General features: G+C 67.5%; 2 protein-coding genes across 3 annotated transcripts; both read left to right on the top strand.

Annotated features, from left to right (window-relative positions):
• The first annotated feature begins 339 nt into the window (after nucleotides 1-339).
• Nucleotides 340-5,239, top strand: MRPL10 (mitochondrial ribosomal protein L10). Its single transcript, XM_082297193.1, has 5 exons — nucleotides 340-399; nucleotides 1,734-1,903; nucleotides 3,406-3,570; nucleotides 3,645-3,789; nucleotides 4,586-5,239. The coding sequence occupies exons 1-5, from the start codon at nucleotides 360-362 to the stop codon at nucleotides 4,828-4,830; spliced, it is 765 nt and encodes a 254-aa protein (XP_082153319.1). The 5' UTR covers nucleotides 340-359; the 3' UTR covers nucleotides 4,831-5,239.
• Nucleotides 5,240-5,766: 527 nt separating this feature from the next.
• OSBPL7 (oxysterol binding protein like 7) lies at nucleotides 5,767-13,544 on the top strand. Of its 2 annotated transcripts, none has more exons than XM_082297550.1 (23): nucleotides 5,767-5,820; nucleotides 6,728-6,920; nucleotides 7,076-7,198; nucleotides 7,332-7,385; nucleotides 7,509-7,622; nucleotides 7,707-7,817; nucleotides 7,901-8,021; nucleotides 8,108-8,211; nucleotides 8,296-8,388; nucleotides 8,480-8,609; nucleotides 8,705-8,829; nucleotides 8,969-9,049; nucleotides 9,131-9,262; nucleotides 9,764-9,854; nucleotides 10,084-10,367; nucleotides 10,965-11,102; nucleotides 11,179-11,242; nucleotides 11,334-11,412; nucleotides 11,507-11,651; nucleotides 12,293-12,434; nucleotides 12,520-12,646; nucleotides 12,726-12,848; nucleotides 13,146-13,544. In XM_082297550.1, exons 2-23 carry the CDS (start codon nucleotides 6,828-6,830, stop codon nucleotides 13,252-13,254), a joined length of 2,583 nt encoding a protein of 860 aa, XP_082153676.1. In that variant the 5' UTR covers nucleotides 5,767-5,820; nucleotides 6,728-6,827; the 3' UTR covers nucleotides 13,255-13,544. The 2 variants fall into 2 exon arrangements, with proteins under 2 accessions (XP_082153676.1, XP_082153675.1); XM_082297549.1 differs by having other exon boundaries at nucleotides 8,296-8,394.
• The last annotated feature ends 436 nt before the right edge of the window (nucleotides 13,545-13,980 follow it).

Below are 13,980 nucleotides of genomic sequence, written 5' to 3'. Positions count from 1 at the left end.
CTCTGGGGATCTCAGAGACCCCCGGGATGGGGCTGGGGTGGTCAGGGGGACCAGGCCCGCTTGGACGGAGGGGCTCTGAGAGACCCCTGAGATGGACCCCGAGAGCTCAGCGAGACCGGCAACCACAGGTTTGGGACTCGGAAACCCCCGGAAAGGCCAGAGGGGCTCACCGGGACCGGCTTCCCGGATGTGAGGCTCAGACTCCCTCACTTTTCGGGGGGGGCTCAGCGACTCCCGGCCCGGGCTCAGAAGCGCCCAGGCCCCGCTCAGGCCGCGCCGCGCCGTTGCTATGGAGACGGGCGCGCCGGAAGCGACGAGTCCTCCACCTTCCCACAAGCCCCTGCGCGGCCGCGGCCAAGATGGCGGCGCTGGGAGGCGGCGGGACGCCATGGCGGCGGGGTGAGGGAACGGGAGCGGCAGCGGGAACGGGCCAGGGGCTTTGAGTGGGAACGAGAGAGGGACTGGGACAAGGGCCTGAAGGGGGAACGGGACTGCTGAGAGCGGGGGAACGAGGCTGGGGCAGGGGCCTGGTATAGGAACGGGAGCGGGAGTAGGACACGGGGCTTGGAATGGGAACGGGAGCGGGAACGGGAGTGGGGCAGGGACCTGGAATAGGAACGGGAGCGGGAGTGGGACAGGGGCTTGGAATAGGAACGGGAGCGGGAACGGGACTGGGACACTGGGCTTGGAATGGGAACGGGAGCGGGAACGGGACAGGGGCTTGGAATGGGAACGGGAGCGGGAACGGGACTGGGACACTGGGCTTGGAATGGGAACGGGAGCGGGAACGGGACAGGGGCTTGGAATGGGAACGGGAGCGGGAACGGGACTGGGACACGGGGCTTAGAATGGGAACGGGAGCGGGAACGGGAGTGGGACAGGGGCTTGGAATGGGAACGGGAGCGGGAATGGGAGTGGGACAGGGGCCTGGAATGGGAACGGGAGCGGGAATGGAACGGGACTGGGACAGGGGCCTGGAATAGGAACGGCAGCGGGACAGGGGCTTGGAATGGGAACGGGAGCGGGAACGGGACAGGGGCTTGGAATAGGAACGGGAGCGGGAACGGGAGTGGGACACGGGGCTTGGAATGGGAACGGGAGCGGGAACGGGAGTGGGACACGGGGCTTGGAATGGGAACGGGACTGGGACACTGGGCTTGGAATGGGAACGGGAGCGGGACAGGGGCTTGGAATGGGAACGGGAGCGGGAATGGGACAGGGGCTTGGAATGGGAACGAGACAGGGAACGGGAGCGGGACACGGGGCTTGGAATGGGAACGGGAGCGGGACTGGGACAGGGGCCTGGAATGGGAGCGAGAACGGGACAGGACTGGGACAGGGGCTTGGAATGGGAACGGGAGTGGGACAGGGGCTTGGAATGGGAATGAAACAGGGAACGGGAGTGGGACAGGGGCCTGGAATAGGAACGGCAGCGGGAACGGAACAGGATTGGGACAGGGGTTTGGAATGGGAATGAAACAGGGAATGGGACTGGGACAGGGGCCTGGAATAGGAACGGGAGCAGGAAGGGAACGGGATTGGGACAGGGGCTTGGAATGGGAACGAGACAGGGAACGAGACTGGGACAGGGGTTTGGAATGGGAACGGGACTGGGACAGGGAACGGCAGTGGGGCAGAGGCCGAGAATGGGGCCGGGTCCGAGGCAGGGCCGGAGGCCGGACTCTGGCAGCCCTGCGGCAGGCCCGGTGCCGGTGCTGAGCGCTGCCCCGCAGCCTGGCTGCCCGCCCTGCAGCTCCTCCGGCGCGGCTCCAAGGCGGTGACACGGCACTGGAAGGCGATGCACTTGCAGCGGCAGAAGCTGCTGGCCGTGACCGAGTACGTGCCCCCGCGGCCGGCCGTGCCCCCGCGCTGCCTGCCCTGCCACACGCCCCAGGGACACGAGGTGAGGCACGGCCCTGGCCGGAGCTCGGCAGGGACCAGAGGGGTGGGATGTGGATGTGGGACAGAGCCTGGCTGGAGCCTGTGGGAGACCTTCCCAGCGTGTGTAATCCCATGGGTTAGGGTGTGGTGCGTGGCTGGGAGATGCCTGGTGCTGGAAACCAGGTGAGTCCCCATCTGTGGAATCTCGAGGTCTGTGGGGGCACCTTGAGATCCATGGGAACACCTCGAGATCCGTGGTGGGACCTTGAGAGCCATAACAGCATTTCGTGATCCATGGGAGCATCTCAAGGTTCATGGCAGCACCTCATGATCCGTGGGATCACCTCGAGATCCATGGAGTCATTTCAAGATCCATGGGAGCACCTCATGGTGCATGGGAACACCTCACGATCCATGGGATCACGTTGAGATCCGTGAGAACACTTCATGATCCATGGGAAAATTTCATGATCCATGAGAAGGCCTTGAGATCCATGGGATCACCTCATTGTCCAAGGGAACACCTCATGGTCCATGGGAGCACCTTGAGATCCATGGGATCATCTTGAGATCCATGGGAACACCTCGAGATCCATGGCATCACCCCATGGTCCATGAGATCAGCTCATGGTCCATGGCATCACGCTGAGATCCATGGAATCATCTCATGGTCCATGCAAATACCTCATTGTCCATGGGATCACCTTGAGATCCATGGGAACACCAAGAGATCCATGGGATCACCCCATGGTCCATGGGATCATCTTGAGATCCATGGGATCGTCTTGAGATCCATGGAAACACCTCAAGATCCATGGCATCACCTTGTGGTCCATGGCATCACCCCGAGATCCATGGGATCACCTCATGGTCCATGGGAACACCTCATGGTCCATGAGATCACCTCATGGTCCATGAGAACACCTCAAGATCCATGAGATCACCTCATGGTCCATGAGAACACCTTGTGGTCCATGGGAATACCTTGAGATCCATGGGAACACCTCATGGTCCATGGGATCACCTCATGGTCCATGGCATCACCTCGAGATCCATGAGATCACCTCATGGTCCATGGCATCACCTCAAGATCCATGAGATCACCTCATGGTCCATGGCATCACCTCGAGATCCATGAGATCACCTCATGGTCCATGAGAACACCTTGTGGTCCATGGGAATACCTTGAGATCCATGGGAACACCTCATGGTCCATGGGATCACCTCATGGTCCATGGCATCACCTCGAGATCCATGAGATCACCTCATGGTCCATGAGAACACCTTGTGGTCCATGGGAATACCTTGAGATCCATGGGAACACCTCATGGTCCATGGGAACACCTCATGGTCCATGGCATCACCTCGAGATCCATGAGATCACCTCGTGGTCCATGACACCACCCCATAATCCACGGGGCCATCTCCTGCCAGCACCTCCAGCTGTGCCATGCCAGCGGGGCTGCCCCGTGCCCGTTTCCCCGTATCCCACCGCTCCCTCCCTCCCTCCCTCTCTCCCTGCAGGAGGACGGCCACGCGCGGGTGCTGCGGCGCCGCGTGGAGGAGGCTCTGCGGGGCAGCCGCATGGTGGCCGTGTGCCAGTACAACTCCATGCCGGACGAGGACATGGTGATGCTGCGGCACTACCTGCGCAAGCACCACATCCACGTCCAGTTCGTCCTCAACGAGGTTGGCGGCGGATCCCTGGGAAGGGTTCCGGGCTATCCCGCTGCTTCCGGGCCTCATCCCGAGTCCTCTCCCAGGTTGTCCGGCCGGTGCTGGCGCACTCCAAGTACCGGAATCTCCTGCCGCTCTTCGTGTGCCGGAACATCCTGCTGGTGAGCCCGGAGACGCGGGCCAGGGAGATGCTGCGGGTGCTCAGGGGAGTGCCACAGGTCAACCTGCTGGGTGAGAGCCTTCCCTGCTCCCCACGTCCCTGAGCCGGGCTCGTCCAGGGCTGGGAATGAGGGCCCAGGGCTGGGAATGAGGGCCCAGGGCTGGGAATGAGGGCCTGCGGCTGGGAATGAGGGCCCAGAGCTGGGAATGAGGGCCCGGGCCTGGGAATGAGGGCCCGGGGCTGGGAATGAGGGCCTGCGGCTGGGAATGAGGGCCCAGAGCTGGGAATGAGGGCCCGGGCCTGGGAATGAGGGCCCGGGGCTGGGAATGAGGGCCCGGGGCTGGGAATGAGGGCCCGGGGCTGGGAATGAGGGCCCAGGGCTGGGAATGAGGGCCTGCGGCTGGGAATGAGGGCCCGGGGCTGGGAATGAGGGCCCGGGGCTGGGAATGAGGGCCCAGGATTGGGAATGAGGGCCCGGGGCTGGGAATGAGGGCCCGGGGCTGGGAATGAGGGCCCAGGACTGGGAATGAGGGCCCGGGGCTGGGAATGAGGGCCCGGGGCTGGGAATGAGAGCCCAGGGCTTGGGAGGCTCATCCAGGGCTGGGAATGAGGGCGCAGGGCTGGGAATGAGGGCCCAGGGCTGGGAATGAGAGCCCGGGCCTGGGAATGAGGGCCCGGGCCTGGGAATGAGAGCCCAGGGCTTGGGAGGCTCGTCCAGGGCTGGGAATGAGGGCCCAGGGCTGGGAACGAGGGCCCACTGACGGAGCTGCATCCATGAAAACGAGGGGTGGGGAGCCTGCAGGAGCGAGCAATCCCTTCCCAAAGGGCTCTGGTGTTCCACATCCATGGCGAGCTCCCGTTTTCCAGGCGCCTGCATCGACGACACGATCCTGAGCCGGCAGGGAGTGGAGAACTTCGCCCGGCTGCCACCCCTGGAGGTGTCCCAGGGACAGACAGTGGCAGCCCTGTCCGTGCTGTCCTCCCAAACCTCCTCCCTGCTCCAGCGGGGTCCCGCTCACCTCACGGCGCTCCTGGATGAGCACATCCGACGGCTCCGGGATGCGGGGGGGCCCACGGAGCCTCCCCCGGGCCAGAGCACTGGGAATCACTGACGCTGGAATCCGGGAAGCGGCTCATTCCCTGGCTGTGGCACACGGGGAGCCCCCAGGATAAGGGATTGGGGGATCATGGACACAATTCCCATGGAATCAACTCCATCCCCAGCTCCAGAGAGGGGGGCCAAGGACTGGAGGTTTGACACTGAGGGTCCTGCGGCCCCCCCAGCCCCAGTAGGGAGCCCTGGCCCTTCCCTTGTGCTCCCTTGGGAGCATCCCAGCAGCATTCCAGCTGCGATCAGGGATCTCTGGGATGAGCCAGAGGAGGAGGAGGAGCGTGGGCTGGACCCTCCCGGGGGGGCATTTTGGGCACTCCAAGCCCCGTGCCTTCGGAATGGGGGTGCACTGGAACACTGATCCCATCCGTGGGATCGCCGTCGCGTCCATTAAAGTCTCTGTGTGGAGATGCTGAGGCCTCGTCTGGGATTTTGGGGGGTGGGTGGGGGCTGTTCCTGCCCCTTGAGGGTGGGCAGAGAGGCCAGGGCTGCTCTGAGGGTCCGATGGAGCAGAGGGAGCAGAGCTGGGGGTGGGAAATCCCGGGGAGGGGGTGTGGAATGCCCCGGGACCACCTTGGAGGAGCGATCCCTGACACCCCTTGGGGTCGGTGGTCCCCGAGACCCCCCATGGTGATGGTGATCCAGAGACCCCCGTGGGGTGGTGCTCTCCAAAACCCCCGTGGGATGACCAACCCCGGGACCCGCGTGCGGTGCTGCCCCTCCCGGGGGTTCCCCGCACCCCTTTCCCCGGGGGCTCCTCTCGGGTGGGCTCCGGGGCTGCGCGGCCGGAGCTGCCCCCGTACCGTGCGGGCGCTCGGGCTCCCGGCGGCTCCCGGCGGCTCCCGGCGGCTCCCGGCGCTGTTGGCTCCGGTCCTCCACGGAGCAGGGGGCAGAGCCGAGCGGCTCCGGACCGCCCTCCGTGTTCCGCTTCCTGCCGCCGCCGCCGGGCAGGATGCGACCGGCCCCCGCCGCCCTCCCGCCGCCAGCCCAGGTGAGCACCGGCGACCGGCACGGGACGGGGGTCCGGCCCCCCGACCCCCGGCCCCCGCTGCTCCGGGAGGTAACACCCCCGTGGGGATGGGCTTTGCCCCGCGCGGGGGATGGAGACTCCCGGGGTTACCGGGGCAGCCCCGTTCCGGTGCGAGGGGTCGGTGCTGATCCCCGGCAGCAGCCGCGGGAGAGAGCCGGGAGATCCCCGGTGTCCTCCCCTCGGTGCTGGGGGAGCGGAGCCGCCGGTACCGGTGCCGGGGTTATCTATGGCAGCGTGGTTATCTGCCGGTGCCGTGCTTACCGGCGCCGTGGCCGTCGGTACGGCGGTGACCGGTGCCGCCGTTACCGGGACGGTGGTCACGGGTGCCGGGGCTTGGCCGCCGTCGCGGGGTTATCCCAGGATCCATCCTACAGCAGCGGCCGGCACACATGGATGCCCCGTCAGGGACAGCTCCCGGGGGGATGGCAAGGCCAGGAGAAGCTTCCCCGTGCCTCAGTTTCCCCCTCTGGAATCGTGAAGGGCAAAGGGAACAAACGCCCTGCCGGGAGGGCGCGTGGTCACGCCGGGGTTCGGGGGGGTCATGTCCCGGCTCGGGGGTGCCAGATGGGCCAGGGGTTGGTCCCGGTCTTTGTACCGGTGTCACCCTGCTGCCTGTGCCACGGTTGCGCCGTGGTACCCGGTCCGTGGGGCGGCGGGGCCGGACTCTGGACCCGGACCGGGCGGTGCAGCCGAGATAAAGCTGGGAGGGTCAAAGGCTCCGGCTCACGCCGGAGTTTCTGGGTGTTGGCAGCGGTGCCATGCAGGGTCCCCCGGGAGCTGGGGACAGCGGGATCCCTGCCACCCCCGGTCCCAGCGAGGCTGCAGATGCCGTCCCCGAGCTCCCTGACCTGCCGTCCCCTCCCCGCAGCGGCTCCCGCCGTGACGGCCGAGCTCGGATCCCCGGTCCCGCAGCCCGGACGGGAGGAGGGGCTCGGCTCGGTGCCCCTGGCCCCCTCTGCTCGCCGGCCATGGGCAGCCACGAGAAGGACCCTTCCTCTCCGAAAAGAGCCCTGTCCCGCTCCAACAGCACCGTGTCCTCCAAGCACAGCAGCGTCCAGCAGGTTGGATTTGGGGGGCTCAGAAGGACCTTAGGATGGCAGGGAGGCTTTGGGGGCTTCCCCCTGCTTTAGGATGGCGCCCCATGTGGGTACCTGCCTGGGGGCAAGGTGGCCTCTGGTGCTCAGGGACCCCCCCACGCTGATCCCGGTCTCTGCAGGGCTCGGAGAGCTGGGAGGTGGTGGAGGAGCCCCGGGCGAGGGGCAGCCCTGGGCAGGAGCTGCAGCGGCACGAGGGGTACCTGCTCAAGAAGAGGAAATGGCCCCTGAAGGGCTGGCACAAGGTAACAGGCAGAGCTGGCACCAGGAGCCGTGACCCGGCTGGTCCTGGCACGATTTGGGAAGTGGGGGGCTGGCTGCAGGGGCTGCTCTCTGCTCCTCCCCCCCCAAATGAAACCCTTCCCCCTCCCTCCCCAGCGGTACTTCGTGCTGGAAAATGGGATCCTGAAATATGCCACCACGCGCCAGGACGTGAGTGTGTGCCCGGGCTGTGGCCACGCAGCCTCCCCAGGGGCTCAAAGCTGGGGACACCCCCGTGGCCCCCCTGAGAAAGGGGGGGTCTTCCCCCTGACAGGGGTCCCTGGGCTCCCCCAGGTCCTCAAGGGCAAACTGCACGGTGCCATCGATGTCCGCCAGTCCGTCATGTCCGTCAACAAGAAGGCGCAGAGGGTTGACCTGGACACAGAGGACAACATTTATCACCTCAAGGTGCCACTGGGGAGGCTGGAGCTGGGGTGGGGCAGGGCTGGGGACATCAGGTTGTGTCCCCCCCAACTCACCCCTGTCCCCCAGATCAAGTCCCCGGAGCTGTTCTCCAGCTGGGTGAGCAGCCTCTGCAGCCACCACCACGGCGAGCGGCCGGAGCCGTGTCCCCCAGGGGGTCCCACGGGGACCAACGTGCAGGTGGGTGACAGCTCGGGGTCACAGCGCCAGGCAGGCTCTGGGACATGGCTCCTGACAGCGATGCCCTCTGTCCCCTGCTGCAGGGCCAGTGGACACGGATCCTGCCTTCGGGCAGTGCCCCAGCCCTGTCCACACTGGCCAGCTCCCGGGACAAGGTGAACGCCTGGCTGAAGGACAGCGAGGGGCTGGAGCGCTGCTCGGCCGGTGAGAGGGGGCCCGAGGGGGTGTGTGGGGCCGGGCGGGTGCCCTGTGCCCCCTCCCTGATCGGGCTCGCTCTGTGGCCCCGGCAGAGCTGTCCGAGTGCCAGGCCAAGCTGCAGGAGCTGACGGGAATGCTCCAACACCTGGAGGCCCTGCACCGCATCCCCTCGGCCCCGCTCATCTCCGGCAGCCAGGTGAGAGGCACAGCCGGCTGAGGGGGTCCCACGCCTCCCATTCCTGGGGAGGGTCCGGCTGCAGCCCCCTCCTCTCCCTCACAGCCCTCGGCCGCCACGGAGAGGCCGAAGAAAGGCCGGAGGACCACTAAGATCTGGTGCACGCAGAGCTTTGCCAAGGACGACACCATCGGCAGGGTGAGGGTGAGCTGGAACCCACCCTGAGCTCTGCCACTGCCTGGGCACGGAGCCCCCCCGGGTGACCCCGCTGACCCCCGTGTCCCCCCAGGTGGGCCGCCTGCACGGCTCTGTCCCCAACCTGTCCCGCTACCTGGAGTCATCGCAGAGCCAGCTGCCCTTCAGCCTCCCCCCGGAGTACAGCCAGCTGCAGCGCAGCTTCTGGGTCCTGGCCCAAAAAGGTGGGATGGGGCCTGGGGCTGAGCCTTGATGGGGGTCTCGGGGTGGGTTTTGGGGTGCTAACCCTCAGCCTGACTCCCGCCCGTGTCCCCGGCAGTGCACGGCTCGCTCAGCAGCGTGGTGGCCGCGCTGGTGGCCGAGAGGGCCCGTCTGGAGGAGATGCGGCAGGCGCTGGACCGGCAGTGCCCGGCCCCTCGCCCTGGCAGCGCCGGCACCGCCGGGGTGAGGGAGCGCAGGGGACCTCGGGGTGCTGCTGTTGGGGTCTCAGCCGGGTGTTGGGTGACCCCCTATCCCTGTCAGCCCTGTCCTGGCTGGACGGGACTGTCCGGAGGGGCTCGGCTCAGCGTCCCCCTTTCCACAGCCCGCCCTGCGCCGCTTCCACTCCCTCTCCGTCTCCTCCGACACCACCCTGGACTCCTTTGCCTCGCTGCATCCGGATGAGGTCAGGGGGGTGGGCTGGGGTGGGCTGGGGGTACGGTGGCCCCCCCTGGGCTGGGGGCTGAGGCGGTGGCTGTCCCCGCAGCCGGACGCGCTGCCCGCCAAGGGCCGGGAGCAGCAGCTCTCCAACCGCAGCATCGTCTCGCTGGCCGACTCCCACACCGAGTTCTTCGATGCCTGCGAGGTTTTCCTGTCCGCCAGCTCCTCTGAGAACGAGGTGAGGGGGCTTGGGCGAGCTCTGCTGGTGGGGCTCTCTGCTGGTGAGGGCTCTCTGCTGGTGAGGGGGCTCTGCTGGTGAGGGGGCTCTGCGGACCCCCTACCACCCCTCGCTGCTCTGGGTTCATCTCTCCCCTCTCTCTCCCCCGTCCCACCACATTAACCGGCCCGCCAGCCGCTTCCCGTGTCCCCCCCAGCCCCTGTATCCCCCCCGGTTTCTCCCCCAGCCTCCCGCAGCCCCCTCCCTCCCCGCTCTCGGGGTCTCCGCAGCCTCTGAGCCCGGTGGCGGGGGCCGGGTCCTGCTGGGCCCCCCCCCGCCGCACCCACCCCCCCTCCCCATCCCGACACCCTCAGCCCATCCCAGGATCCCGGGGCTCATCCCACCCTTTGGGGGGGGCGCTTCCCGCTAGCGCCCCACCCGCCCCCTCCGTGGGGTTCCCCCCATATCCCCCCCATCCCCCCGGGACCCCCGAAGCCGCCGACGGTCCCTGCGCCTTCTCAGCCGTCGGAGGACGAGTCGTGCATCAGCGAGGTCACCACCAGCGTCTGCGAGGAGGCCACCGAGCCGGGGGGGCCGGGCCGTGCCCCGACAGGTACGGGGAGCACCGGCGAGGGCACCTGGGAGGGAGTGGGCACCGGTGGAGGTGGTGGCTTCGCCCCCCGACAGGTGCGGGAAGGGGGAACCGAGGCGGGGGCAGCTCTGCCTCCCGACACGGGAACGGAAAACACCGGACGAGGGGAACCCGGCGGGAAGGGGCAGCTCCGGGGAGGGTTTCACCGCGGAGGGGCCTGGCTCCATCCCACCGCCCCGCTGCCCGGCAGGAGCGGAGCGCCTGGGAGTGGAGCCGCCGCCTCTGGAGCCGCCGCTGGAGCTGCCGGGGCCGGACCCGCGGCGGAGGAGCCGCCTGCCCGCGCCCCCCGCGCCCTCGGGGGACGTGAGCCTGTGGGGGCTCCTGCGGAGCAGCGTGGGCAAGGACCTGTCCCGCGTGGCGCTGCCCGTGCAGCTGAACGAGCCGCTGAACACCCTGCAGCGGCTCTGCGAGGAGCTGGAGTACAGCGCGCTGCTCGACAGAGCCAGCCGCGCCCGCGACCCCCGGCAGCGCCTGGTGAGGGGGGGAGAGCCGGGGGGACCGGGGACACGGGGGGCACGGGAAGCTTGGGGGCCATGTAAGGGGATCGAGGGCACAAGGGGGATTAGGGGAGCTCGGGGGCAGGGGGGCACGAGGGACTTCGAGGACAAGGGGAGGTCGAGGGCAGGGGGCATGTGAGGGGTTCAAGGGGTCAAGAAGGAGCTCAGGGGGCCACAGGGGGCTCGGGAGCGAGGGGACGTGGCTTGGGGACGTGAAGGACTTGGCGTGGGTATTGGGAGGTTGTGGAGGGCTTGGGAGACACAGAGGGGGACACGGGGGCACTTGGGGGGTTTGAGGGGTCTTGAGGGACACGAGGAAGCTCAGGGGACAAGGGAGTAGGGGGAGCTCGGGGGGCACTGGAAGTTTGGGGGACATGGGGGTACTTAGGGAGTTTGAGGATCTCGGGGACCCGGGGGAGCCCGAGGACATGCGGGGATGGGGAGAATTTGAGGGTTTAGTGGGCTCAGGGGCGCTTGAGGACACGCGGGTCTCCTGGGACCTGTGGGAACGGGGGAGGACACGCGTGTGCCTGCCGCGGGCGTGGTGACAGCGGCGCGCCGGCTGCGGTGACAGGTGTACGTGGCCGCCTTCGCCGTGTCCGCCTACGCCTCCACCTACTACCGGGCGGGCAGCAAACCCTTCAACCCCGTGCTGGGCGAGACCTACGAGTGCGTGCGGCCCGACCGCGGTTTCCGCTTCATCAGCGAGCAGGTGGGCACTGGGGGGACCCTGCGGGGACACCCCGGAGCCGGACGGGGCGCTGGCATGTCCCTCCTTGGCCTTGCAGGTATCCCACCACCCTCCCATCTCCGCCTGCCACGCCGAGTCCGACAACTTTGTCTTCTGGCAAGGTGAGCGCCTGGGAGGGCGTTGGGCACCGGGGGGTTCCTCCCAGGGCAGGGGAGGTCTCACCTCCTCCTCCTCTTTCTCCTGCACCCCCAGACATGAGGTGGAAGAACAAATTCTGGGGCAAGTCCCTGGAGATCGTCCCCGTGGGCACCGTCAATGTCCAGTTGCCCAGGTGAGACCCCGGCGCCGCGGGTGGGCTCCCCGCCATCGCCTCCCCCGTGCCCTCCTGCGCTGCGTGTGCCCACCCACGAGCCCGGTGCCCGCAGGACCGGGGACCACTACGAGTGGAACAAGGTGACCACGTGCATCCACAACGTGCTGAGCGGGCCCCGCTGGATCGAGCACTACGGGGAGGTGCTGATCCGCAACACCCGCGACGCCTCCTACCACTGCAAGCTCACCTTCTGCAAGGTGTGCCCGCCCCGCCCTGCCACGCCCTGCCACGCCCTGCCACGCCCTGCCACGCCCTTTAGTGCCCAGGCTCCGCCCACCCACTGTCCCTGACCCCACCCCTCTGCATTATCACGGCCTGGCCCCGCCCCTTCAGCTGTGTTGTGGCCCTGCCCCATCACCAACTTGTTAATTAAACATTGTCTTGTTGCCCCGCCCCTTATCTGGCCCCACCCCTCACTTACGGCCCCACCCCTTTCCAATAGCCCCGCCCTTTTCCCGGTGGCCCCGCCCCTCTTCGTGCCCCACCCTTTCCCACGGACCCCACCCATAACAGCCCTGCCCTTTCCCAGCGGCCACACCCTTTCCCAGTGACTCCACCCTTTCTAGAAGACTCCACCCATCACTCCTGGCCCTCCCTTTCCAGTAGCCCTGCCCTCTCCCAATGGCCCCACCCTTTCCCGGCGCCCACGCCCTTTCCCCATTACTCCGCCCTTTCCAGAAGATTCCTCCTCATGGCCCCACCCTTTTCCCAGTAGCCCCACCCTCTCCCAATAGCCCCGCCTTTCCCCAGCGGCCCCACCCTTTCCCGCTGACCCCACCCCACCTTCCCGGCCCCGCCCTTCTCCCTGGCCACCCCGCCCACATCCCGGTGGCCGCAGGCTCGGTACTGGGGCGCGGGGGCCAACGAGGTGCAGGGGGCCGTGCTGAGCCGCAGCGGGACGGCCGTGGAGCGCCTGGCCGGCAAGTGGCACGAGGGGCTGCACCGCGGGCCCGCCCCGGGCCAGTGCGTCTGGAAAGCCAGTAAGGACCTGGGGGGATCACCCTGAGGGGGTTACCCCATCCTGGGGGGTGTCTCACTGTCCCTACAACCCCCACCCTCACACAGACCCCATGCCCCGCGACCACGAGAGGAATTACGGCTTCACCCAGTTCGCGCTGGAGCTGAACGAGCTCACGCCGGAGCTCCGCAGGGTCCTGCCCTCCACGGACACGCGCCTGCGGCCGGACCAGCGGTCAGCAGCGTGCCGGGGGTGCGGGGTGGGGCGGGCTGAGGCCGGCCAGCTCGTCACAGCCGTGTCCTGTGTCCCCCAGGTACCTGGAGGAAGGGAACGTGCCGGCGGCTGAGGCGCAGAAGCGCCAGATCGAGCAGCTCCAGAGGGACCGGCGCCGTGTCATGGAGGAGAACAACATCACCCACCAAGCCCGGTTCTTCAGGTCTGGGGGGCTCCCGGGGCTGGGGGACTCGTGGATCAGGGGGATGTGGGGCTCTTGTGGTATGGGGAGACCCTCTGGGAGTCCTGAGAGCACCCCATGGCTCAGGGGTGTGTGGGGCTCTTAAGGAATCAAGAAACCCCCCCGGGAGTCCCCCCGATGGTTGAGGGAGATGTGGGGGTTTTAAGGGAATGGGGAGGCCCTCTGGAGACCTCATGGCTCAGAGATGCGTGGGGCTCTCAGGGAATGGGAAAACCCCCCTGGAAGTCCCAAATGTTTCCCCCCCGACCCCATCCCCAGGCGTCTGACGGATGCCAACGGCAAGGAGTCGTGGGTCACCAACAACACCTACTGGAAGCTGCGCCTGCACCCCGGCTTCGCCCACCTGGACAGCGCGGTGCTCTGGTAGCGACCCCCAAACCCGGGGGGTGCTGAGCCCCCCCAGCTCCTCACAGCAGTGCCCAGCAGCGGGGCTGGTCCCCCCCGCCCCCTCTGAGCCATTTTGCCACTGTTTCAATAAAACTGTGATATAAAAATGGGAAGGGGGAGGGGGGGGGGCACTGGCAATGCCTCCCCCCCGCCCCGGGGCAGAGCCTTGGGGACAGCTGAGGCGCTTTGGGGCAGGGGCTGGCAGTGCCCCCCTGCCCTGGGGGCACAGGAGAATGAGGGGGGGGTTAAGGGGATCGCAGGGTGCCCGCGGGCGGGAAAACCCCACTGCCCCCCCCCCCAAATTGTGCACAGGGGCTGCTCTAATAAAGGCTGTGAAGAGTTGGGGTGTGCAGAGAGATTCCTTGTCCGTGCCCCCCCGGCATCACCGTCCCCGGGGGGCTCAGGACCCCCCTCCCCGATCAGCACGAGTCCCTTAACCCCCTCCCCGTGCCTCAGTTTCCCTCCCCACATGCACAGAATTGACCAGAGCCGTGTCCCACAGTGTCCCCTTTATTGCGATATGCTGCTGCCCCCCGCCCCACATCGGGCGCGGGGGGGGGGGCCTCAATAAATACTTCAGCATTAACCCCCCTCCCCTAAAAACCACCGACAACAACAACAAAAAAAACCCTCACCACCATCCCCCCAGCCCGTCCCCTCCCCGCTCGCCCCCGCGGCCCCACCGGGGTGGCACCGGGGGCTGATT

The sequence above is a fragment of the Coloeus monedula genome, assembly GCF_965178545.1.
Source record: "Coloeus monedula genome assembly, chromosome: 26".
Classification (NCBI taxonomy): domain Eukaryota; kingdom Metazoa; phylum Chordata; class Aves; order Passeriformes; family Corvidae; genus Coloeus; species Coloeus monedula.
This window is presented reverse-complemented; position numbering and strand designations above follow the sequence as displayed.